At 36.3% G+C, this 27,414-nt stretch overlaps 2 protein-coding genes across 2 annotated transcripts; both read left to right on the forward strand.

Annotated features, from left to right (window-relative positions):
* Window positions 1-6,934: 6,934 nt before the first annotated feature.
* Window positions 6,935-17,197, forward strand: LOC126819680 (uncharacterized). The gene is made up of 12 exons (XM_056100150.1): window positions 6,935-7,053; window positions 7,761-7,907; window positions 8,679-8,846; window positions 11,154-11,300; window positions 12,030-12,197; window positions 13,048-13,127; window positions 13,485-13,596; window positions 14,498-14,653; window positions 15,037-15,267; window positions 15,925-16,065; window positions 16,946-17,100; window positions 17,182-17,197. Exons 2-12 carry the CDS (start codon window positions 7,845-7,847, stop codon window positions 17,195-17,197), a joined length of 1,437 nt encoding a protein of 478 aa, XP_055956125.1. The 5' UTR covers window positions 6,935-7,053; window positions 7,761-7,844.
* A 915-nt stretch (window positions 17,198-18,112) lies between these two features.
* Window positions 18,113-25,908, forward strand: LOC130012380 (golgin subfamily A member 6-like protein 24). Its single transcript, XM_056100210.1, has 10 exons — window positions 18,113-18,224; window positions 18,775-18,870; window positions 19,530-19,653; window positions 20,591-20,755; window positions 21,267-21,470; window positions 21,651-21,830; window positions 22,504-22,598; window positions 24,294-24,405; window positions 24,845-24,960; window positions 25,812-25,908. Exons 1-10 carry the CDS (start codon window positions 18,127-18,129, stop codon window positions 25,906-25,908), a joined length of 1,287 nt encoding a protein of 428 aa, XP_055956185.1. The 5' UTR covers window positions 18,113-18,126.
* Window positions 25,909-27,414: the final 1,506 nt, after the last annotated feature.

The following is a 27,414-nucleotide window of genomic DNA, read 5'->3' on the forward strand; positions in this document are numbered from 1 at the left end:
TTAAAAAACATCACATTTGGTGCCTTCGATCTTGACCGAGTGGGAGACTGGAGACCAAGTTATTTTGACCGTGGCAATATGGTCTCTGAATGATATATGTCATGAATTAGGCCCTTTCACTAGTCTGTATTATTTTCCAGCCAAATATGCCTATGTGACGTCACAGAGTGGTAATGTGTTAATTCATGTCTATTAACTTGTTAATCTCATTTATGCGTTAACCAGTTTATAAGTTAACTGCTTGGCGGGTTGGGTGGCCGAATGGTTAGCACGTGCGTGCTGTATCATACGGCCTGTCATTGAGTCAACTGGCATGGTTTCGAATCTCCGGTTGTACGTGACAAGGAGTAGGGTCGCCTGTCCAACCTCGTGGGTTTTCTCCGGGTCCTCCGGTTTCCTCCCACTGCTAAAGACCCCTACGCGCAAGCGAATTAATGAAATAAAAAATTCAACCATATGTTAGTCCGGAAATGACCTAGTTTGTGTCGAGTGGACGTTAAACCCCATTTCTCTCTCTCTCTAAGTTAACTGATCTCAGCCCTGGTAATAGTAAACTATTTATACCGGTAATAGAAAATCTGATAGTAGTTAGTTATTTCTTTCTTATCCTTTAATATTAATACCCAACCTGTGTGATTTTCTAATTCTTTAATTTGAACTTAGATTTAACTGTAATTCTTATAGATTCTAATTATCTCTTTAGCTTCTTTGATGCCTTAGGTATATATATATATCCCTAGTTAAATAGATGCTATTGTTTCGAAATGGTGTATATTACCTTTATATATATGCTGTTAACATTGAACTTTATTAATACTTAAAACTTTCAATTTAATAATCCAAAATGCTAGCAATCTGTTACTTAAAAAATATGATTTTTAATTGCATGTAAGTTTGTGATACCTAAACGCCAATCTGTTTAAATTAGGGATCTTTATTTTCTGTGATAAGGAGTAGGGTCGCTTGTTCAACCTCGTGGGTTTTTCTCTAGGTCTTCCGGTTTCCTCCCATTGCTAAAGACCCTATACGCAAGCGAATTATTGAAATAAAATTAAACCATATGTTAGTCACGAATTGACCCAGTTTGTGTCCAGTGGAGTTAAACTCTCTCTCTCTCTCTCTCTCTCTCTCTCTCCTGGTGAGTGGATCTGACACTGACTTTCAGAGAATAGCATTAAAGATGTTTATTTTAAATAGATTGGATGTTTTAAAGTAGATGTTGTAAATGTTTTGCACCTCACATATGTAATATCAGTGCTCCAAATAAGAGTTTCGTCAGGCCAGGGTATTTGTTTATTTTAGGAAAAATTGCTTAAAATTGGTCATTCTGCGATCTTCAGACGCTTCAGAACGCCATGTCGAATGTGTTCAGATATAAAAGTTGGACGTCGGTAGTATTCAGTCGTTATGGAATTACATTATATATCACCAGTCATAATTGCAGAAAATGTGGGTGTATGCCTTGGTCAGTGGGGCATTGGTTATACATATTACTTATATTCAATTGTTGTTTTGGTTTTAGTACACAATAACAATACCAGTTGTAGACCACATGTATTAATAATTAAAAGCATGATTATTTATTTATTGTTGTTCCTGTGACTTACTCTAATTCTGGTTTTTATAATAACTTTATCTTTACAAAATTTATATATTACACAAAAATATAAAAGTTTTTGAAAAAAGAACTACAATATCTAAATGTTCTTTACCTGAAGAGCTTAATAAAATAAACAAAAGTGCTAGTAATCGACATATGATGTAGTTCTTTTTTCAAAAACTTTTATATTTTGGTGTATTTGGTGTATTTAATACCTAAGAGTAGTTATCTTTAACTGTTCATATATTTTATGTGTATCGATATATAATTCAGTCAGTTTATACATTTATAACTGAGTTTTAATTTTAATTAAATATATTAAGTATTAACACAAGATACAATTTCATGGATACACAATTACTGAGTTTGATATTAAGCGATGTTTCGACGAGGATACTCTCGTCTTTATCGTCGAAACGTCGCTTAATATCAAACTCAGTTATTGTGTATCCATAAAATTGTATCTTGTGTTAATATGTTCAATTACTAAATGCCAATCAAAGAATATATTAAGAAGACTTTAGGTTGGTTTAAATGAAGAGAATAGTATTAATTACTCAATTACTGTTACCTGTTTTAAATGAAAATGTATAAAACAAATATTTGTGTTTGATAGTAATACAGTATTTTGATATATGGGAGGTCTCGTGTTCGATCCCTGCATTTGCCGAGAAAGTTCATCTGGATTTTCCGGCGTTTTTTCCTCTTGTCAGTGGTGCAGGACGGAGGACCTGACAAGGACAGCTGTCTAGTCGTTTGGATGGTACACAAAACCAAGGACTCATGTATGCATTGGCATGCACGTAAAAGATCCCCTGGCAGTTGGAATTTGCTATAAGAGTAGGCCATAATGCAAAATTTACCTCATAGTACACTGTATGGCGTATGCCCATCTTCATTAGCCCAGTCAGAGCTGAACAGTAGGACGTTAAACACCATTTCATTTTGATATACACAAGGATTTTACGAATGTTATAGTTAGTTACATCCATGTATACCTCCATGGCTTCACAATAACACTGTCTCCTGTTCAATACTGTAAGGTCTGTCATTGAATCAACTGCCATGGTTTCGATTCCCTGGTTGTAAATGAGTAGGGTCGCCTGTCTAACCTTGTTGGTTTTCTCCGGGTCCTCCGCTTTCCTACCACTGCTAAAGACCCCTATGCGCTAGCGAATTATTGAAAGAAAATTGAACCATGTGTTGGTCCTGAATTGACCTAGTTGGGGTCGAGTGGATGTTAAACCCCCATTTCTCGTTCTTGCTCAATACTGATAATTATCTCACTATGCCCTGGTGCATATTCTAATTTATTGCTACTATAATAATAATAATAATAATTGTGTTTACTTATTACAGTCTATACGAGATATGAAGACTGATTTTGAAACTAGAATGAGACAGATGGAAGAAAAGATCGAAGATATCCGTTCAGAAAAACAATCTTTAGAAGTACTGTATAAGGAGTAAGTTCATTTGTTTATCCTACTGTTTCTTTCTGTCACTCCAAGATGTGTGTTCAACTCAATAACCTTACTTTATTTTTCTTGGCTAATTACACAGCTAGTTATGGATCTATTTTTTTGAGTGGATGGTGAGTGGTGATTGGCTAATGAATTCTACATTTGGCCGAATGCTTTGGCGAAGCAGACACACCAGGCGAATATAATTCGGCCTAATATATCAAACCTGTTTGATTCGGGCAAATCTTTTGGCCGAATAGAAATTCGGCCGAATGGCAGTGGACATACTAGGCGAATTGCGACACGGACTGATACCGCTAGTGTGTCCACTGCTTAAAACATCAACATGAATGACAATTGGTTTTCGAGTAAAGATAAACTCAGAGTGGGGCTTTATCGGGGGGGTCTCAGTTATCTAGTACTCTTGCTACGTTAAAATGGATAATTGAGATTTAGTCTCGGTTGTCCAGTACTGTTGCTACGATAACAATCTACACTTCATCTCATCCCTACTACAAGCACTCACAACTTCGCTTAGAATAAAGTAATTTAAATATAATTTCAATATTTTCATTTTTCATTTTCATTTTTTTGCAAGAACGACCAGCTCTTTATCAAATTCAGGGGGGTGGATAGCCAAATGGTTAGCGCGTGCGCGCTGTATCATAAGGTCTGTCATTGGGTCAAGTGGTGTGGTTTCGATTCCCCGCTTGTACGTGACAAGGAGTAGGGTCGTCTGTCCAACCTCGTAAGTTTTCTCCGGGTCCTCTGGTTTCCTCCCCCTGCTAAAGACCCCTACGCGCTAGCGAATTGTTGAAATAAAAAATTGAACCATATGTTAGTCCCGAAATGACCTAGTTTGTTGAGTAGACGATAAACCCCATCTCTCTGTAATTCTTTAATCTTTTAAAATATCAAATGAATTAGGTTGATGTTATTACTTATATTATATTAAAGATACATTATGGGAGATAAGATAAAGAGATGGCAGTTCTCGCTATAATAGTTAAAAACTAGATAGTATAAAGGTACTTTGCTGAAAATTTCAGTCAAATTGATCCACTATGAGCCGAGAAAGAAGCGGGTGAAATTTTTGCATAGTCTCGGTTATCATTACTAAAATCATTAATATAAACAGCATAGTCTCGATTATCCACTTTTTTTGATTTAATTATCAATGGCCGTTAGCGGCATATAGGAATCTAATTCAGCCAACATCGAAGGCTAGCCTTGACATCAAGAGTTGATTATGATCTGGATAAGTTATTTAATGTCTAATTAATAGCTTATGTAACATTTCAGGCCTAAAGAAAAACTTGTAATAAGCAGATTTTGCTCTGGCATAATGCATGTTTAATACAAGATTTATTATTATTTTAATTTTCAGTCAACTATCAAGTCTTACTAAAGAAAGACATGCAGCTTTTGGTAAACTAAAAACACTGAATGATATGATGGATGCTATCAGAAGTGAAAATGAGGCTTTACGACAGAGTTTGAAATCGAGTCATTCTTCAGATCAAGAAAAACTAATTGATGAAAGTATGTGTATTCCATTTAATTATTTAATATTTTACTCTTATATACGTTTTAGAATTTTATTTTCCTTTCAATCTGATTAAAATACAGATCTATATTTTGTTTCATTTTTTTATACCATCGATGACGATGGCCTGCACTACATAAAGATATGATCCGTTGTAGTGGAAGTTCGCGACAGGGGTCATACGTGCGGCTTTTGACCCTATGACTTCAGACATTTGATTAACCAATCAGTGTTGATGTTTCTACTGGGATACCCACAGTTCCGTGCAACACACGCCAAGAACTCGCTGTGGCTAGTCCGTCACATCAGTCAGAACGTGGGTTTTATAACAACTCTTCCTAGCGTAGTAAAGACAAGTAAAACGAAATTTTGAACTATAAAAAACGAAACGAAATAGGATCTGTGTTTTAACCAGATTGTTTTCCATTGCAATATGGCATAAGACATAAGATTTTAAGCATGTAACTGTCAATGTTTTCTTTTGCCCAGATGCTCTACCAGCCTGTATATTTTTTGTAGCCTGGCAACTCATGTTATTGTTTTATTACAGCGGAAACAAAAAGATTATCTATGGAGATGCTTAATTTAGAAGAGATCATGGGTGAATTAAACAGAACAGTTAAACAACAGACGCTAGAATTAGAATCAGTCCGTGCTCAGTTAAACAGTAGAAATAAAGCTTTAAGTGATGCCAATGATGAGCTGGCTCTTCTTACCTCTAGGGTATCGTTAGATGACAGTTCCGTCAGAAAACAACAGAAGATTGATCGCTTAACAGCACAGGTAAAATCAGGATTGTTTTCAAAGTTAGTTAATTAATTAGATAACACCAATTTGAATTTTACTTGCCATTTCGTCTGGAAACAAACATTTGGAAACAAATAAATTCTTGGCTGCTTGTCTCTAAAGCTTTTTACTTCCAAATTTTGAAATATTGAACAAAATATTGTTCACGAGATGCCATTTGTGCTATTTATCTATCAAAACAAGGTCCTGTGGAACTACAAATTAATTAGTTTAGCCAGATTTTATTTTTTTTAATCAAAAACAAATTTCTAGATTCTAACTGAAAGATCAAAATTGCAATTAAATTAAGATGCGCTTTCAATGTTTTATTTTTCACCAAAATTAATTATGTTAACAGGGGAAGGCTGTATATTACCTGATAAACTATTTAATTTGTTTGTTTCAAAAGGAATTGTTATATAATCTTACGACTTCTATGAAATTGAATAGATAAGAGGTGGGGGTGGGGGGGGGGCGGATTGCCTACATTCCCTTATTAGAGCAGCAGTGGCTGGACAGGACAGAAATCAGTGGAACTAAGAATCTGGAGTAAAAGGAATGCTGGTGGAGAGTATAGTTCATTGAATATCTAATGGAATAAATGTTATATAGTGTTGTGTTGGGATCACTACCTTCTAGATGCCTTCTATATATCAGCACGTGGATGGACGGTCATATTCATATCTCAAACCCCCCTATATATTAACACAAGACATGTTCGTACTTCAAGCAAGCACACTCCGGAGTATGTGTGTCTGTTTTTATTAACTTCAATCTATATATTACAGTGAAGAGTCGACAGGGGCAGATAACTCACGTCTCACATGACTTATATTACAATATTGATCATCCAGTAGAGAGAGGATCAATACGACAATAGTTCTGTTTCTGTTGAGGTTCGTGTTCGATGCTTGTGTTGCCCGAGAAAGTGCATCAGGATTGTCTGGTGTAGTTTTCCCTTGTTAGTTGTTTGGATGGTACGAACAAACGAGGTTCCATGTACACATTGGTGTGTACGTAAAAGATCCCTTAACAGTTGGAATTAGATATAAGAGTAGGCTGTAGCATGGCTGTCTGGGTAAAATTTCCCTCATAGCACACTGTATGGCGTATGCCCGTCTTTATTAGCCCAGTTCGGAGCAGAACAGTAGGACGTTAAACCCCATTTCATTTCATTTTTATTCAGGTCAGTACACTACAGTCTGAAATGAAGAAATTAACAGAAAAGTGTGGTATGCAAGGGGCAGAGAACTCTCGTCTAGAACAACAATTAGAAAATGCCAATCGTCAATTACTGAACATCAAAACTCACAATGATATGAAGGGAAATGAGAAGTTAGAAATGAAGGTCAGATATTTTATTTCATTACATTTTATTGTTTGAAGAATAATTTTAAAGAACATTCTGCTAATATTGAAAACCTCTATATATAGTCGTTAGAATCCCAAATGTAATGTCATAACTTGTTTGTTTCGTTGTTATTCAATATTTGTCGTTATTTTATTTTTAGATCAGTTTCTTACAATCAGAATTAGAACAGAAAGATTCGCATGTAGAGAAAGTAAACAGACAATACAAGAAAACAGAAACAGATTTACAACAGCTACGACAAGAATTATATTATCATCAGGAACATAATAATAACCTACAATCTCAGGTATGTCCAGAGCTCGGAGCCACAGTGATTCAGGGAGTTTCTCGCTGGCTCATTAACCAGCAACTTCCTAGTTTGATCCCTATGTTGGCAGAGAAAGTTTGTGAAATACATGAGAACGTGACTAGGAAAAAGCATGTAGTTGTTGGGATAGGATTAAAAACTGAGGTCCACCCATGTACTTATTACCGTGCATGTAAAAAAAACCTTGACAATGGGAAATCGATGGAGAGTTGGCAGAAAGCCACTGACAAGTCCACTGATAAGCCACTGACGAGCCACTGACAAGCCCATTGATAAGCTACTGACGAGCTTAATAACATGCCAACTGACGAGCCACTGACAAGCCCACTGACAAGCCACTGACAAGCCACTGACAAACCACTGACAGGCCCATTGACAGGCCCATTGACGAGCCACTGACAAGCCCACTGATGAGCAACTGACGAGCCAACTGGCAAGCAGCCGACGAGCCACAATTTCCCCCCATAGAACAGTGCATGTTGAACCCTATTTTATTTAGATCAAGCACTTTTGACCTAGGCTTTCTGGTGCTCGTACGATCTGTATTGTGATCACATCTCTGACACTATAATCTCTTCTAGGAATAAGTAGATTAATTAACTATCTATTGAAATATAACGGATTCATCGGTTTCGCGTAATTGTTTAAAAGAATTATTAGTATTTTTAATCATGAATATTTTACAGGTAGATAATTTCCGTCATCAATTGGATCAGAAGTCAAATCTTTTAGAGACGATAACTAAATCAGAAAAAGAGAAATTAAATCAGATGGAAACATTGAAAGATTCGTTGGATACCCTCAGTACTAAACTTAATAGTAAACAAATAGAGGTAGGTGGATCTTTATCAGTCATGGCCTAGAAAATATTTTCATGTTTTCATTAGAATCTGAAGTTAGTGTATTTAATGGGGCATTATTGAAGAGGTAAATCTGTCTATTGCAGGCCTTTCTTTATGCCTTAAATGTTATATATACTATTAATTAGAAATTTATTAACTTACCAAAATTACAATCAACTTTCGATGCCATCGCATACTCAAGATTTTCACAGATTTAAATATGGTAGATGGTCAATAATTTAATTTAAAAATGGATAATTGAGACTTTGTTTATTACCGTGACAACAGTAGCCTTGACAATTGAGACTACACGGTTTTTCTAACGCCGATAACTCGACTCAGAATGAAGAAATTTTACTGAAATTTTCAGCATATTCCCTTTTCATTAATTAGTTTTTAACTGTTATAGTGAGGGCTGTCAGCTCTGTATCTAATCTTCCATAATGCCCCTTGAAGGACATTATCTGTCTTCAAACTAGAATATACTGATTGGTTGGAATTTCATACTAGAATATACTGAGGGAATTTTTCGCATGAATTCATGAACAGGCATTTTATATAATAGTTGGCAATAATATCACTACTGTGAAAACAGACTGTAAACCACCAATCAGCTACTGCACAGGAATTTCTCCCCAAGGCCCTCTCTATTAGCAGGATCAAATTTATCAAGGTCTACTCTTGAATATTTTGAAAGTGTAGATCCCACCCATAAGTGGATTATATTTGTAAATTATTTGTTGTATTGTATTTATTATTCAGCTTCAGATGGCCGAGTTAGAGTTAAGTCAAGTAAAAGATGTAAATGATAAACTAAGATTTCAGATTGATCAACACGATCAGTGTGCACCTCGACCGAGTCAATCAGCTACTGAGTTACATATATCACAACTACAAGCTGAAATAGAGAAACTTAAATCTAATCTATTGGTAATATGAAATGGTGTTTTTAAAACATCCTACTTTTCTGCTCTTGGTGTTGGCCGCGAAAGTTCATCAGGATTTTTCTGGCATGGTTTCCCCTTATCAGTTGTGCAAGATAGAAGATCTAGTCGTTCCGACTTCCGATTTGACAAAAAAACCAAGGCCCCATGTACACATTGCCGTGCATGTAAAAGAACCCTTGACAGTTGGAATTCAAAATATACTATTCAAAAAAAGTAGGGGATATTTGATTTTTAAGTGTTATTAAAGTCACCTAATGAAACTGACGAAGAAACAAATGACAAAATGAAATGAAGTTCACATTCATCGATTTATTCCAAATGATCTTTAGACTAAGTAAGGCACAGACTGACCATTATAAGGGTAAAATGATACCCGGGGTCAAACAGCAAAGTTACCACAGCATCACAACCAAGTCAGTAACGGGTAAATCCTCCTCTGTTTGCCAAACAAGCATTGATCCGACGTGGCATACTCCTAATGAGACGTCTAAGGTCATTTTGGACCAGATTGTCCCATTCCTGTTGCAACGCAGCAGCAAGTTCTTGGACATTGGCAGGACGTTGTTGACGTTGACGTAACCTCTGTCCAAGCATGTCCCAGACATGCTCGATGGGGGAGAGTTCGGGACTCAGTGCTGGCCAAGGTAATGTGGTGATGTTCTGTTGTTGGAGGTAACCTGTAACGATCCTGGCCCTGTGACATCTTGCGTTGTCATCCTGGAAGATGAAACGGCGGCCATGACGTCGTGCGAACGGCAAAACATGGACTGCCAAGATGTTGTCCCGGTAGTACTGGCCTGTAACACGCCCTGCAACAACATGTAAAGCCGTTCTTCCAGCAACAGTGATGCCTCCCCACACCATAACAGAACCACCCCCAAATCGATCATGTCTGATGACGTTAACGTCTTGGAAGCGCTCGTTTCGACGACGCCACACCCTCCTACGTCTGTCCAAAAAATCAACAGTGAACCTTGACTCATCTGAAAACATCACATTGCTCCAGCGTCGATTATCCCAGTGTTGACGATCCCTACACCAACGACGTCTTGCCTGAATGTGATGATCTCTCAAACAAGGGATCACGCGAGGACGTCGGGCGCGAAGGTGACCCCTATGCAGTCGATTCCGAATCGTCTGGCCACTCACTCTCACACCAGTGTCTGTTTGAAGACGAGCGCTGATCTGATTTGCTGTGATGACACGATTTCTCAAGGCCAAGGTACGGATAAATCGATCCTGGGCTTGAGTTGTCGCCCTTGGTCGACCTGAGCGTGGTCTGTCCTGTACAGATTGTGTATCACGGTATCTGGACCATAGCCTGCTTATGACAGACTGAGAAACATTCATCGTCCGCGCCACAACCGCCTGTGTTGTGCCGATCTGTAGCATGCCAAGGGCACGTAACCTTTCATTTTGGGTAAGCCGACGCATATCAAAATTTGTTTTCTGGTCACTAAAACAATTAAACTGATGTTTCCACCCTGGAATTCAATGCCACAATGACTGTAACATTCAAAGTCAGAGTCGTGCAAATCTTGGGTTGGACCCCCATGATGATCCCAAGCACCACCTGCATTCCATGCGGTAGCTATTGATGCGTTTGGGTGTCACATGTAACTGGAAATGTTTCTTCTGTTAGGTTCTATAGTGACTTTTTTCGTAGTCATTTGCATATTTTAGTATTATGCCCCCAAAATCAAATATCCCCTACTTTTTTTGAATAGTATATAAGAGTAGGACCAGGCAAAATTTCCCTCATAGCACACTGTTTGGCATATGCCAGTGTTCATTAGCCCAGTTTGAGTAGAACAGTAGGACGTTAAACCTCATTTCATTTCTTATGACCATGATCCAGCCGTGTCTTACATAAAATCAATAAAAACACGGAAAAAATACAAATCTATGTCAGAAAAATATGACTGACACCAGAGGGTTAGTGCCTGACAAAATCTGAATCTGTGCCGGACATTGTCTGTGACTGGTGCCTTACTTCCAGGCTTGTATAACCATAACACATGTATTATAAGGTCTATGGTATAACACTGTATAATACATGTATTATAAGGTCCATGGGTTAACACTGGTCACATCCAGCTGAAACAGACACTTATTTCTGTCAATGTCTGATTTGAAATAACCTTATTGTATTTGAATCTGATAGGAAGGTGAAAATAAATACAATTTTTGATAAATATCTTTTATTTCTAGTTTATGAACACATGCAAAATTTTTTAATAAGCACAAAAATCTGCCAATCTTTAATATTTGTTATTTTATTTTAAAACAGCAAGTATCGTCCTTCCTGAATGCACGTGAAACAGAACACAAGGCTACCGAGAAAGAGTTATCTAAAACAAGACAGTATTTAGCAGATGAAAAGAGTAAAAATGTTCAAGTAACAGCCGATAAATTAGAACTCGAACATCAAATACAGGTATTTTATTAGTTTAGATTCCCCGCTTGTACATGACAAGAAGTAGGGTCACCTGTCCAACCTCATGCTTCTTCACCAGGTCCTCCAGCTTAAGACCCCAACGCACATGCAGAGTATTGAAATAAAATTGAACCATGTGTTAGTCCCAAAATGCCCTAATTTGTGTTGTGTGGTTGTTACACTCAATTTCAGATCTGGCCCACAAGGAGTAGGGTCGCCTGTCCAACCTCGTGGGTTTTCTCCGGGTCCTCCGGTTTCCTCCAACTGCTAAAGACTCCTACGCGCAAGCGAATTATTGAAATAAAATTGAACCAGGTGTTGATCCCGAAATGACCTAGTTTGTATCGAGTGGATGTTAAACCCCATTTCTCTCTCTCTCTCTCTCTCTCTCTCTCTTTCTCTCGCTCATGTGCAATAAAACACTTGTTTCATTTTGCACATCATGTTTACCACAGAACTGAAACAAAACAGAGTTCAGCTTCCTAATTTTATGCCCAGGTTGATTAATGAAGACGAGCATACGCCATGAAGTACGTATAAAGGAAATTTTGCTAGGACTGCAGCACTATGTCCTACTCTTATTTCAAATTCCAACTGGCAATGGTTCTTTTACGTGCATACAAATGCAAACATAGGATTCGTTTTTCGTACCATTCTTGGCAGGTCCTCCCAACCCTAAAACTTTCGAACACTAGGCAACAACAAGCCCCAATATGATTTTTACTACAGGCTATAGGTGAAGAAAGAGATGTTATCTTTGAAGAGAAAGTTTTAGATGAACAAGATTTAGTTAAATTAGAGAATAAACTACAGGAAGTTCTACATAAATTTGAAGAAGAGACGTTTAAACAACATGATCGGAACAAATATAAAAATATAGATGCTTCAAATACACAGGTAGGTAACATAGATTTTAAATAGTTTGATATACACAAATACACAGGTAGGTTCAAATCCCCGGTTGGAGGTGACAAGGAGTAGGGTCGCCTGTCGAACCTCATGGGTTTTCTCCGGGTCCTCCGGTTTCCTCCCACTGCTAAAGACCCCTATGCGCAAGCGAATTATTGAAATAAAATTAAACCATATGTTAGTCCCGAAATGACCTAGTCTGTGTCAAGTGGACGTTAAACCCCATTTCTCTCTCTCTCTACACAGGTAGGTAACATAGATTATAAATAACTTTGATCATCAGTCCAGAAACGATTCAATTCCACCAGGTATTTACAAAGATATGATAAATTGAATATTTATAACATTCAACATCCTCTGAAAGGGCTATGATCAAATACCATTGCCACCTGTAACCTTTGCTACAATTTAGGGGTTACGGTATATGAGTTATGCTATTAAGCGAATCTACTCCATGAACCACAACATCAGCATTATGGTGAAAACTTTGAAGTTGGTATAATGTTCATTATAGTAAAACCTTTGTGTAATGTGCATTTTAGTAAAACCTTTGTGTAATGTGAGTTATAGTGAAACCTTTGTGTAATGAGAATTATAGTAAAACCTTTGTGTAATGTGAATTACGGTAAAACTTTTGTGTAATGTGAATTATGGTGAAACCTTTGTGTAATGTGAGTTATAGTGAAACCTTTGTGTAATGAGAATTATAGTGAAACCTTTGTGTAATGTGAATTATAGTGAAACCTTTGTGTAATGTGAATTATGGTGAAACCTTTGTGTAATGGGAGTTATAGTGAAACCTTTGTTTAATGTGTAATATTTGTATATTTATTTCTAGTTGATGTCCGAGATCAATTCCCTCACGTTATTATTAGATGGTAAAGATAAACAAGTAGAAATCTTTCATGATAAATTACAGTAAGTTATTGTTTAAATCAATTCAATCTATTGACTTAAAAATAAAACAATCAATTTAATTCATCTGATGTATGTTGCACATGATTATAGGATTGCATTTTCATTTCGATAGATGTAGAGGAAGTGAGTTATTTTTGTTTTTGACCACAACTCCAAACTCCATGGCCCCTTTATTGTATGAACGGCTTGTTATCTTTGTTGGTTGTGCCGAACAGGTCGTCTGGCAAGGTAAAGCACCTTGTTATTTGGATGAGACAAAAAACTGTCATTCCGTTTATACCATTGACATTATGTTACAGGTCTCGAGAGATTATGGCTTTTAAAAGTAAATAAATATCACTCTACTTTATTTTGCAGCCGTAATCAGATTGAAATGACTTTCCTGCACAGACGGGTAGAATATCTAGCCAATGAAAATCAGTGTAACAAAGAAGATATTGATAGACTGACCAATGAGCTTATATTTAAGGTAAGCTTTTTATAGTTCAGTATTCCGTTTTCTTTGTCGATACTACAATAGGGTCTGGAAGAGTTGTTATATAACCTGCGTTCTGGATAGCAAGAGGGATTAGCCAATGAAACCTTCTGTTACGGCAACTTCTTGGCATGCGATGCGCAGAACAGTGGGTAGACCACTAGAAATGGAAATGCTGATTAATTCATCAATGTCTGACGTTATAGGGTCAAAAGGCGCTCGTACGACCCCTGACGCGACCTCCCACTACAACCGGTCAGATCTTCATGTAGTGCAGGCCATCAAAAGTGTAAAAAAATGAAACGAAATATAGATATGTATTCTAATCAGACTGGAATATTTCACAATGTTTGGAATTCTGGAAAGATCTGAAAATGAAAATACTTGATAATTTTCACAAAATTGATACGGTGGTCAATGGCATTGATTAATTCTGGTAAATCAGCTATTTACCAGTTCAAGCACTGGGCAAAAATGTCAACCCGACTGTTGTCTGCCAGCTTATTGTGTGCTATTTGTTTAAACATACACTATGCAAGAGTTAAATCTGCCTATTGCAGGTCTTTCTTTAGGCCTGAAATGTTATCTAAATTGTTAATTAGACATTAATTAACTTATCCAAACCATAATCAACTCTCGATGCCATCATTAGCCTGCGATATTAACTGTATTTGAATACATTTTCTGATGGACGATTTAACGTTATCGTACTGACTTAAAAGTAATGATGATTGAGGCTAGGCCTAAAATTCAATTGCTAATATCCCGGTTTAGAGTTGAACGATTTGACTAAAATTTTCAGCAAATTTCCTTTACATTATCTATTTTTTAACTATTATAGCGAGAACTGCCAACTCGTTATCTAATCTCCCATAATGCTCCTTTAAATCTTCAGATGAAAGAGAACTCGGCTATACATGAGATTAATATGTATTTATCTAAAGAGAAATCCTACCAAGAAAAAGAGACCAACCTACTACAGAAAGATCTTAAATCAGAAAAAAATTATATTCAGAAAATGAAAGAAGAAATAAACACTGTTTTAAAAAAGGTACTATATTTAATGTACCGTAATTGCTTTGCTATATAGTAACAAACATTGAGCCATGGTGGCTAAGTGGGTAAGACACGTTCGCTAGCAGCCTGGAGGTCGTGTGTTCAATCCCTGCATTGGCTGAGAAAGTTCAACGGGATTTTCCGACCTGGTTTCTCCTTGTCAGTGGTGCAGGACAGATAGGCCTTAGAAGGGACAATGTATAGCTGTTCGGATGGGATGAAAAAACGGTGCCCCGTGTACACATTGGCGTGCAACAAAAACTAAAGGTTATTGTGTTTGATAACGATAAGAGGATACTTGTTGAAACATCGTACTTTCAGAATAAAACCAGCGATTGTTTCCCATAAATATTGTGTTTTGTTAATTCTCTATTGTAGATTGATAAAACAGAAATACATCAACAAACCCAAGTAGCAGAGCTTATGACGAAAGATGGTAAAATAGCTTCGTTAGAAACAGAAAAACGTCAGCTAGAGAACAATATTAGACAGCTAGAGAATAATTTGATCCATAGTAGAAGTAAAATCGATCAATTTCATGAGGATATCAGTAATTTGAGTAATACTAAAGCAACATTAGAACATCAGTTAGCAGCAGAACGAAATTCTGTAAGTCATTGAACCAGGGGCCATATTTACTAAAGCAATCTTAAGGATACTGATTTTTCATTGGCTAGGTGTTGAACCCACCATCTGATTAAACACAGATTCTATTTCGTTTCGTATTTTGTAGTTCAAAAATTTGTTTTACTTGTCTTTATTACACTAGGATTTAGAAGAGTTGTTATATAACCCGCTTTCTGGATGATGTGAGGGATTAGCCAATGAAACGGTCTGTTAGAACAAGTTCTTGGCGTGCGATGCACAGAACTGTGTTTCCTACTAGAAACATCAACGCTGATTGGTTAATCAAATGTCTGATGCCATAGGGTCAAAAGCCCAAAGCCGCTTGTATGACCACTGACGCGACCTTCCACTACAATTGGTCAGATCTTCATGTAGTGTAGGTCATCGAAATATAGATCTGTATTTTAATCAGATTGTTGAACCGAAGAACAAATTTTAGCTATTAATGAAATGGTTACATCCTTAAACTTTCGCAAAAAAGGCCTCCGGTCCCGTTTAATAATGTTTCTGTTAAAAAAATAAATGAAAGAAACCATCATATTTTCATATCTGGCTTCTGTCTTTGGTTAAATTTTGATATTCATCAATTTACAGAATGATTCCAATGATTGTTTTTATTTCTATATTAAATATTTTTAGTTGGAAGCTGAGAGAAGTATTTCTAGTATGAAGATAGATGAAGTACAGAAATCTAATCAGAAGTTAGAAGCCGTGAAACATGAACAATCATTCCTATTAAATAATTTAACTGTTGAAAGAAAGAATCTACATCAGTTAAGGGTATGTCTTTTTTCCTAGGGAGTTGGATGGGCGTTGTATCATAAGATCTGTCATTGAGTCCACTGGCGTTGATTCGATTCGCTGGTTGTACGTGAGAAGGACTAGGCTAGCCTGTTCAACCTCGTAGGCTTTCTGTGGGTTCTTCGGTTTCCTCCCACTGCTAAAGAACCCTACAAACAAGTGAATTATTGAAATAAAATTGAACCATATGTTAGTCCCGAAATGACGTAGTTTGTGTAGTGTGGACGTTAAACCCAATTTTACTCTCTCTTTCACGTATGTCCTGTGATATATCAAAATTAAGAGTCAGTGCTCAACCAAAAACGTATCAAAATATTACCAATCAAACTAGCAGAAAATGGACGTTCTTCTTCTTCTTGGACTAACTTGATATCGCCAACAAGAAATGGAAGTGGTTACTATTTGGCTATTTATAGAAAACATGTCAGACCTCCGAAATGCAGAGTTTTTGTTTCAGCTATAGCAGAAGACATGATCCAAAGAAAAAAGAAGTATTTTGAAGAATCAATTCAGCATCTCTTATTTCAATACAGGATTGGCTATATACATTGATTCAATATATATCATGGCAGTATACAATAGAATGTCTGCATCAATTTATGGGGATTCAATTGCCTAATGGTTAGCGTGTGTGCGCTGTATCATAGCGTCTGTTATTGGGTCAGCTGGCGTGGTTTCAATTCCCCGATTGTACATCCAAACTTGGATGTTTTCTCTGCATCCTTTGGTTTGCTCCTACTACAAAAGACCCCTATGTGCAAGCGAATTATTGAAATAAAATCGAACCATATGTTAGTCCCGAAATGACCTAGTTTATGTCGATGTGTCCGTTTAATTTAAAATATATATTTTATTACAGGAAGAAATTGTAGAGAAAGGGCAGATAGAGAACAGATTAGCTACACAAGTTGATGAATTAAAACGAGAGAATGTCAACCTTAAACATCAAATATCATTAAATCAAAAAACTATTGATCACATCAAGGAAGAGAAAACTGCCCTTGTTCAAGGTGAGTTGGAGTGCTTGGTAGTTGGGTTGTTAGGACGTCAGAACTTTGACTTGGAATGTTGCTTGATTGAATTCTGGAATTATAGGAATTTCTCATTTTGAAATCTCTGCCTATTATAAGAAAAAGAATGTTGCTTGGAATGTTGCTTGATTGAATTCTGGAATGATAGGAATTTCCCAGTTTGAAATCTCGGCCTATTAAGAAGAAGAAGAACTCTAGGATTTGTAATATTAATCCCAAGATCTCGGGACAGAGTCTGTCCAATCGTTCAAATGGAAATCCCTCCCCCACTCTTCAGCTCTCTCTCTCTCTTTTCCCCTTCCCTCAAAGATCTGTAGTACAAAAGAACCATCTCTTTGAATATTAAAACGATTAGTCATTCATATTGTTTGTTAAGTGAATTATTCCTTCTTTTCTGTGATTGTTAGGTTCATCCCACTATTGTATCTGCCTAACCTTTTGAGTTTTCTCTTTGTTCTTCCATGTTTTCCTGTGTACAATCCAAATAACGAAATAAATAATTGCTATGGCAATCCTGAAATGTTAAACCAAATTTCTCTCTTTCTGTAAATCTCTTAATGTGCAAGAAGACAACACTACACACAAAACAAAAATCTTCGGACAAGACAGAATAAACATCGCAAAAAATAAACAAATATCACATCAAGCCAGAACGTCAAACAATTTCAGCAATAAGGGATTATCCAGAAAGAATCTCGGAAAACCCTATAATAATAAGTGTAGTGAGCAAACATGAGCAAAGCCCAACAACGAGAACATTCTGCAGTATGAAGGGCAGGAGAACCGCGCTACACGCAAAACAAAATCTACAAGATAAACATGCGGACAAGAATTTACTCTGACATCTGGATTTTATGTTGGCAATTTTTTCTGAATTATTATGTTTTTGTGTTTCCTTTTTGTTGTGCAGTTTTGCTTGATAGTCTATTATATGTTTACAGAACAATACGAGTTGAACTCCATGTTAAAAGATAAAGATCGTGATATATCAGATTTACGTGAACGTGAGATGATGATGAACGATAGTATTAGAAGAGAAGTAATGGTAGAAAAAACAGCTCTGGATCAAGAAAAGGCTGAAGTAGCCAGAGAATTACAAATAGCAAGGTATGTCTGCTGTAATTTGATGTCAACTGGATTTTTATCACTTAGTCTGCTTGTCAATATTTCAATATTTTTACAACACTTAGTTTAAGATGGCTATGTTCGTTATAGAGTTTTGGTCAGGACTCGAAATTAGTTAGATAATGCTGGGTTGCCACTGTCGTGAGATGCGCTACGATAGGATTGTCCCTATTGAGTCCACGATCTGGTACGTGCAGATACGTTCGGATACGTTTCCATTTGATCAACGCGATTGCTACGACTGACCTCTATATGTGATAGGATCAACATGAATACTCCACGATTAAAACCACAATTTCAATCGTAGCACGAATTGTGATAGTGGAAACCTAGCATTAAGGCCATACAAGATAATATTCTGTTTCTCAGAAACCCCTTCAAATACTCACAAACTTTTCACAATCATCACCTTTCAGGGTTCTGCTTTCATTTCATCATCTGTTCACTTACATAATTAGTTAATGTAATGATGTTCCATCCATCCCCAATCCCCGAAAACTGCGAAGATTATAATATAAAGGTTTATTTTCAGAGATGAAGTTAGTGGTATGGCGGAGAAATTACAACAGAAAGATCTACAACTAAATTCTTTTGGTCGAACTTTACAAGAGGTGGAAGAGTTGAATAGGTAAGATTTGTTTCGTATACCGGTATGGAAGAGCCCATTGGAAGAACGATCTAAGTCACTTTTTCCATGAATCCCAGTTAATGTGCTCAGATTGCATTGATTATTTAAGATTTAATTAAAGATACATTATGAGAGATTAGATAAAGAGCTGGCAGTTCTAACTATAATAGTTAAAAACTAGATAATGTAAAGGGAATTTGTTGAAAAAACATAGCCTTGATTATCCATTGCATGATTAAATCATGAATGGAAGTCGAACAGCAAATCAGAACCTAATTCAATAAAGATTGCAGGCTAGCGATGATTTCGGGAGTTGATTATGGCCTGGATAAGTTAATAAATGTCTAATTAATAATTTAGATAACATTTCAGACCTAAAGAAAGACCCGCAATAGACAGATTTAGCTCTTGCATAATGTATGTTTAATATGATTATTACAATGACATCATTATTAATGTGACGTCATAATGTATGTTTAATAATATCATCAAAATATCAACGGTTGATAATCTTCTGGCCTGGATTCTGTCGGATTTAAAAGAGGCATATCAAAAGTTTTTAGTGAAGATTATAGCTAGGTGACACTGGCTTGTTGATATTGTTTGCAGAGGACATTGAATGCTTAGAAGTTTTCAATTCATAACTTATTTTTTTTCAGAAAAAAACATGAATTAGATAGTAAAATTGAGAAACTGGAATCGACTGCAGCAGATACTCGTCTGCTAATTGAGTCTCAAAGAACAGAAGTGATGTCACTTCGTCAGGAAAATAGTAAACTTCAGGTAGTTGTTAACATTATTTACTCAAAAAATCAAATCATTATTTTAAGATGATGCTAAAACAAGTAAAACGTGAGGAAGACGTTGGCAGTAGAAGAAAACTTGATGCATGTCTGTACGTGTTAAGACCTTTATATCACAGAGCATTTCTTCTCTGTGGGGGGGGATTGGATGGCCGAAGGTCTGTCATTGAGTAAACTGGCGGGGTTTCGATTCCCGGGTTGTACGTGACAAGGAGTAGGATCGCCTGTGCAACCTCGTGGATTTTTTCCGGGTCCTCTGTGTTCCTCCCACTGCTAAAGACCCCTATGCGCAAGCAAATTATTGAAATAAAATTGAACCATATGTTAGTCCCGAAATGACCTAGTTTGTGTCTAGTGGATGTTAAACCCCATATCTTTCTATCTCTCTCAATATCATCCAAAGTCTTTGACATTTAAAAAAACACAAATTATTTGTCAATTTAAATTATTTGTCAATTTAAATCAACAATGATGTGATCTTCCCGAGAAAAGATGGGCTTCAGATATCCAATATTTAAGACAAAATAAACATTTTACCATTGGTACAAGAATCGTGTACCATAATGCTTTTCAGTGCCATTTGTAACAAGGGACTGGAAGAACAAGGCTAAACAAATTCCACAAGTCACGTCAAACGATGACAACCATATTCTTATCTGGAGAGCATGTGCAATAAATACTATTGTTGTAGACTGGAATAACCAGACACTAGAGAATTTCGCCGAACATAACTGATTTGAAATTAGAGTAAAAACAGAAACGATTGAATGTAAATCGATTTATATACATTCATATTACATTATATTATATGCGTTGAAACCCATTTGTGTCAATTTCTAGGTCCCAAATATTAGCGATTTAGCTCTGTTGAGTGTTCATCTTGAGATTTTAATATGATTTGTTACTTGTTGTTACAGGAAAGTTTTGCTAAGAGTCAAGTTAATTGTCACACGCTACAAGATGAATTACGTATCATCAAGGAATCAACAGCACAACAACTAAACGAAGTAAGAAACGCCTCGGCTTATCAGAAAGATCAAAATGAAACAGAGAAGTTTGTCCTGAGAGAAGCTCTTTCAAAGGTATTTTCATAACGCTTTCTTCAACTAAGTGGGGCTAAATAGCCAAAGGGGGTTTGGGTGGCCGAAGGGTTAACACATGCGCGCTGGATCAGGGTGGGGTTGATCTCCCGCTTGTACGTGACAAGGAGTAGGGTTGCCTGTCCAACCTTGTGGGTTTTCTCCGGGTCCTCCGGTTTCCTCCCACTGCTACAGACCCCTACGCGCAAGCGAATTATTAAAATGAAATTGAAACATGTGTTAGTCCCGAAATGACCTAGTTTGTGTCGAGTGGACGTTAAACTCAATTTCTCTCTCTCCAACCTTGTGGGTTTTCTCCGGGTCCTCTGGTTTCCTCCCACTGCTAAAGACCCCTATGCGCGTGCGAATTATTGAAATAAAATGGAACCATGTGTTAGTCCCGAAATAAAACCCATTTCTGTCTCTCTAGTCCTGAAATGACCTAGTTCATGTCAAGTAGGGCGATAAAACCCCATTTCTCCCTCTCTCTAAAATGTTTATATTTGTGATTCAGTGTGAAGCCAATCTACGTACATCAGAGAATACATTACGATCAATAACAGAGAATAACGTAACGTTACAAAATGAACGTAAAGCTCTGGAATATTCACTGAATGAAGTCAAGTCTCAACTAGCCACAGAAATAACGGAACGAAAACTAGCACAACAAAGGGAAGATAATCTGAAAGCAAATATTGAAGAAGGCAAACAAAATAAGGTATGTCTTCTTTGACTGGCATTTAGTTATTGAACATATTAACACAAGGTATTATTTTATGGATATTGTGTTGGTTTAGTAGTAAATGGCCCCTAATCAAAGGTGTTAAGTTTTAATTGTATTTGATTGAATTCTGCTCAATCATTCTCTCAGTTGAAGAGAAATGTTTGTTTTTTGTAGTTTACTGTAGAAGAAAGAATATTAGAAATTCAATCTTTAGTAACCAAGCGTGAAGGGGAGATAACTCAACAGAAAGATAGAATAAAGAGGTTGATACATCAGAATCAGGAGTTAGAAGCCACGGCACATGTTCATGATTCTACAGTCCGAGCTAAACAAGATCAAATAGATACATTACAGGTTGACTATAAATTATACTACTCTTTCTAGAACATTTGATACCACTTCTTTTAAACACGATCACATAGATACCTTACAAGCTTGTTATAAATTATACTATCATATCAGCTTCCAAAATACAATTCAATTCTCCGGTTGTATGTGACAAGCAGTAGGGTTGCCTGTCCAACCTCGTGGGTTTTCTTCAGATTCTCCGTTTTCCTGTCACTGCTAAAGACCTCTACATGCAAGCGAATTATTGAAATAAAATTGAACCATATGTTAGTCCCAAAGTGATCTGGTTTGCGGAATGGGAGGGCCTGGCTGGTTTTGCGTATACCCTAGGCAGAGGTCCCTCATCCCAGATAACATCATGACATTAAATTTACATAAAATTTACGTATAAAATGGTTAGTCAGTTTACCATCATTTTGCTCTTCTTTTTAACATCAGGAAATGTATAGCACATTTGTCCTTTTGGTGTAGGAAATTAAACCCCATTTTGTTTCATTTCATTAATAAATTGTCAGTGCTCGAACAGTTGTGCATGTCACTAATTACTGTGAACAATAGGTTAATTAGGTGAATAACAAAGTTGGCAGGTAGCTTCCATGTCTTGATTGTATTGAAATCTAATACCAGATGTAAGTGAGAAGTTTAGCTTTTGACATATTATTGATATTATCATATACAGGTTGAAGTAAGTAAGCTCCAACAATTATTAGAGAGTCAGAAACAACAACTCAATTCTAAATTACGTAAAATGATTTTAGAACAGAAAACTGAGAGGTAAGTTATTGGATTTATCAGCTGTGTAAGATCTTTTTTAGCCAGACCCTAAGTTCACAAAGCATTCTCAGATTTAAGTTAAGAATTTACTCAAAATTTTTCACCTTATTTTAACTAAAACATAACCCTTTATAAAACTTTTGTTGTTTTAATGTATCAAATATATCAATAAGAAACTATGTGCAAAGTTTTGTGTTTTTGGATCAAAGATATTTCTCATAAATAGTGATTGAAAGTTGAGTAAATTCTTAATGTAAGTCTGAGAATGTTTTATGAACTCATAGGCCAAGATGGATTAGTAATTGAGGCATGTTAAACCCCATTTCATTTTGTTTCATTTATTATATACAAGTTTAATTTACAATAGGCATCTCTGTGTCTATATCTGTTTGTTCATAATTAGAACTTGAGGGGTTGGATGGCCAAATAGATAGCGTGCGCACGTTGTATCATAAGGTTTGTCATCATTGAGTCAACTGACATGGTTTCGATTCCCTGGTTGTACGTGACAAGGAGTAGGGACACCTGTCCAACCTTGTGGGTTTTCTCCGGGTCCTCCGGTTTCCTCCCACTGCTAAAGACCCCTACTCGCAAGCGAATTATTGAAATCAAAATCAAAATCATATGTTAGTCCCGAAATGACCTAGTTTGTGTCGAGTCGACGTTAAACCCATTTCTCTCTCTCTAGCGTTCTAATTATACTTTCTGCGTAGTAATTTTTAAACACTTTAGACTTAGAGAAAAGTGATCTTTTATGGCTCATTTTCAAAACCGTCTGAAACTTTCTGCTCCCAAGATCACCTCAAACCAGCCAACTATACAGAACTAGTGTACAGCTATTCATATGATTAGGGTAGTTTAACAACTAGTGTACAGCTATTCATATGATTAGGGTAGTTTAACAACTAGTGTACAGCTATTCATATGATTAGGGTAGTTTAACAACTAGTGTACAGCTATTCATATGATTAGGGTAGTTTAACAACTAGTGTACAGCTATTCATATAATTAGGGTAGTTTAACAACTAGTGTACAGCTATTCATATGATTAGGGTAGTTTAACAATTAGTGTACAGCTATTTATATGATTAGGGTAGTTTAACAACTAGTGTACAGCTATTTATGTTATTAGGGTAGTTTAACAACTAGTGTACAGCTATTCATATGATTAGGGTAGTTTAACAACTAGTGTACAGCTATTCATATGATTAGGGTAGTTTAACAACTAGTGTACAGCTATTCATATGATTAGGGTAGTTTAACAACTAGTGTACAGCTATTCATATGATTAGGGTAGTTTAACAACTAGTGTACAGCTATTTATATGATTAGGGTAGTTTAACAACTAGTGTACAGCTATTTATATTATTAGGGTAGTTTAACAACTAGTATACAGCTATTCATATGATTAGGGTAGTTTAACAACTAGTGTACAGCTATTTATATGATTAGGGTAGTTTAACAACTAGTGTACAGCTATTCATATGATTAGGGTAGTTTAACAACTAGTGTACAGCTATTTATGTGATTAGGGTAGTTTAACAACTAGTGTACAGCTATTTATATTATTAGGGTAGTTTAACAACTAGTGTACAGCTATTTTGGCCAGTTTTGGGTGATCTAGGTGTTTAATTAATATTAAATAATTAATATTAAATGTACAATCTACAATGTTTAATTGGGTTTTATCAACAGAGGAAGTCAACAACAGGAAATGCAGAATCTATCTCAACAAGCGATGCAACTCTCTGTTGACCTAGAACAAGCTAGAGAACAGATTGCTCTTAAAAATAAAGAAAATCTGAAGGTAGTTTTTATCTTTAAGCTGTCAAAATTTACATAATAATTTCCAAATTTAGCTAATATTCAAATCTATTGCTGGCAAAGGTGTTGTGTATGGCTCAGAATATTTGATACCCTGGTTGTACGTGACAAGGGGTAGGGTCGCCTGTCCAACCTCGTGGGTTTTCTCCAGGCCCTCCAGTTTCCATCCCACTGCTTAAGACCCCTACGCGCAAGCAAATTATTGAAATAAAATTGAACAATGTGTTAGTCCTTAAATGATTTACTTAGTGTTGAGTGGACTTTACCACCCCATTTCTCTCTCTCCCTCATAAACTGTCTTCATTAGCCCAGTCGGAGCAGAACATTAGGACATTAAACCAGATTTCATTTCATTTCTACATCATAAAATCTTGTAAATGTGCATTAATATTATTTTTATGTTTCATTTTAAAATATTTCAGCTTCAAGAAGAAATATTAGGTTTAGAAGAGCAGAAACGTGATATTAATTCTGAATTACGTCTGTCAAGAGATTCTCTGAAATCAGAGGAGGTCATGCAATCTAAACTTGTTACAAGGTAAATTATATCTTCACAATGTCTCATAACCCACAAAAAATGATTCATCCTCATCCCACAAGGTTGGGCAGGCAGGCAACCAAGTGTGGAATCAAACCTGTACAGACATAGTCAGCGGTATGATTAAGTGGTGAAAAATTTTGTGCTGACTCGTTTATTTGTAACTTCATTAAATAATCAATCAGATTAAAACACAGATCCTATTTCGTTTCTTTTTTTATAGTTCAAAATTTCTCTTTACTTGTCTTTGCAACACTAGGATCTGTAAGAGTTGTTATATAACAGGCGTTCTGCTTGAGGTATGGAATTAGTCAATGAAACCATCTGTTACGGCGACCTCTTGGCATCCGATCCATAGAACTGTGGGTAAACCACTAGAAATAGTAACGCTGATTGATTAATCAATGTCTTGCGTCATAGGGTCAAATGTTGTTCGTACCACCTCTGACGCGGCCTTTTACTACAACCGGTCTGATCTTCATGTAGTGTAGGCCATCGAAAGTATAAAAATAAAAAACGAAATAGGATCTGTGTTTTAATCAGATTGAATCTTCTGACACATTGGGTCGAATGCATATTAATAAATCTGAGTGATTCACCATTGATGAATATTGAATGATGATGATTCACTGTTAATAGAAAAGTCAGGCTTTACGTCCATTTCACATGATTAATTCTAAGTAATTCATCAGTAATGAATAATTCAAATATGATGAATAAACCTTTGATAGAAAATGAAACATCTGCATATATATAGTATATCTTGTTATCATTGACACAGTCCAGTGGAAACTTAAGCTGTGTGAGAAATCAGTTGTTTGAAATCAGTTTATATTTATTTGCGTTGGTAGATTTACTGAACAAGAAGAGGAGGTAAAGAGATTACGAACAATGTGGGCGAAGCAGGCAGAAGAATCTGGTGATGGGGATACTAAAAGCATGTGGTGAGTAGTACAGCAGCACTATAATGTGTACATTTGTATAGCGCTATTCCACGTTCTCCGGTTGTATGTGACAAAGACCAGGGTCACCTGTTCAACCTCATGGGTTTTCTCCGGGTCCTCTGGTTTCCTTCCACTGCTAAAGACCCCTAAGCACGAGTAATTTTTTGTTAATACTGACAGGCTATATTGTTTTCTGATCTTTTAAAAAGTCATATAATTTGTTTACATTAATGATCTTTTAAAGTCATATACGGATAGTGAGAGGATGAAGCCTACTAAATTTTGCAATTTCTGATAGAATTCAATTTGTCTGTGGTGATAGTATTTTTCGTTACCTAGCAACCTGTCTTTAAACATACATTATGCAAGAGCTAAATCTGCCTATTGTAGGTCTTTCTTTAGGCCTGAAATGTTACATAAACTATTAATTAGACATTTATTAACATGAACAGATCTTAATCAACCCTCGATGGCATCTTATGTGTCAGATTTTCACTGGACTTGAATCCGATCTGCTGTTCAACGCTCATTGATGATTAAATCCAAAAATGGATAATCGAGACTTATGTTTTTTATCGTACCGACTTTAGTAATGATGATTGAGGCTACGCCTAAAATTGAATCGCTAATATCTCGGTTCAGAATGAAGCAATTTGACTGAAATTTTCAGCATATTCCCTTTACAGTCTCTAGTTTGTAATTATTATAGTGAGAACTACCAGCTCTGTATCTAATCTCCCATAATGTATCGTTAACTATTATATAGTGAGAACTTCCAGCTCTTTATCTAATCTCCCATAATGTATCGTTAACTATTATATAGTGAGAACTTCCAGCTCTTTATCTAATCTCCCATAATGTATCGTTAACTATTATATAGTGAGAACTTCCAGCTCTTTATCTAATCTCCCATAATGTATCGTTAACTGTTATATAGTGAGAACTTCCAGCTCTTTATCTAATCTCCCATAATGTATCTTTAAGAATATAATTACACCTGGTTGATTGTTTGCTACTGCAGGAAGAAAATGAATCAAGTTATCCAGGACCTAAGTCTACAGATGCAAAATAACCATGACAACCAACAGCGGAAAGAAAAAGAGGCTAAAGATAGAGAAATTAAGGTGATTCAACGTTACAAGAAACAAAATGGTGAATTGCAATCGCAGCTTAATACAGAGCGAGCATTACACCAGATAACAAAGAATTCTCTACATGCCTTAGAAGAAGATTGTGCGCGATTACGTCAACTCATGCATTCTGCTAGACGTAAAAGTGGTTCGCCTGATAAGTAAGTAATTGTTATATAAATCTGATTAAAACACAGATCCTATGTTCTGGTTAAAGTGAGGGATTACTTTGAGTTCTTGGCGTGCCATGCACGGAACTTTGCGTAAAACACTAGAAACGTCCGTCAACGTTGATTGGTTTATCAATGTCTGACATCATAGTTTCAAAAGCCGCTTGTACGACCCCTGATGAGACCTTCCAGTGCAACTGGTCAGATCTT

Source organism: Patella vulgata, chromosome 4 (genome assembly GCF_932274485.2).
Source record: "Patella vulgata chromosome 4, xgPatVulg1.2, whole genome shotgun sequence".
NCBI classification, from domain to species: domain Eukaryota; kingdom Metazoa; phylum Mollusca; class Gastropoda; family Patellidae; genus Patella; species Patella vulgata.

What these genes read in the sequence shown, in the direction of transcription:
- LOC126819680 (XM_056100150.1), top strand. Translation starts at nt 7,845, where the DNA reads ATGGAAACATTGAAAGATTCGTTGGATACCCTCAGTACTAAACTTAAT. An exon ending in AACTCGAACATCAAATACAG is followed by an intron (nt 11,301 to 12,029) that starts GTATTTTATTAG and finishes TTTTTACTACAG; the next exon opens with GCTATAGGTGAAGAAAGAGA. An exon ending in CCAATGAGCTTATATTTAAG is followed by an intron (nt 13,597 to 14,497) that starts GTAAGCTTTTTA and finishes TTAAATCTTCAG; the next exon opens with ATGAAAGAGAACTCGGCTAT.
- LOC130012380 (XM_056100210.1), top strand. Translation starts at nt 18,127, where the DNA reads ATGATGATGAACGATAGTATTAGAAGAGAAGTAATGGTAGAAAAAACA. An exon ending in AGGAAAATAGTAAACTTCAG is followed by an intron (nt 19,654 to 20,590) that starts GTAGTTGTTAAC and finishes TTGTTGTTACAG; the next exon opens with GAAAGTTTTGCTAAGAGTCA. An exon ending in TTAGAACAGAAAACTGAGAG is followed by an intron (nt 22,599 to 24,293) that starts GTAAGTTATTGG and finishes TTTTATCAACAG; the next exon opens with AGGAAGTCAACAACAGGAAA.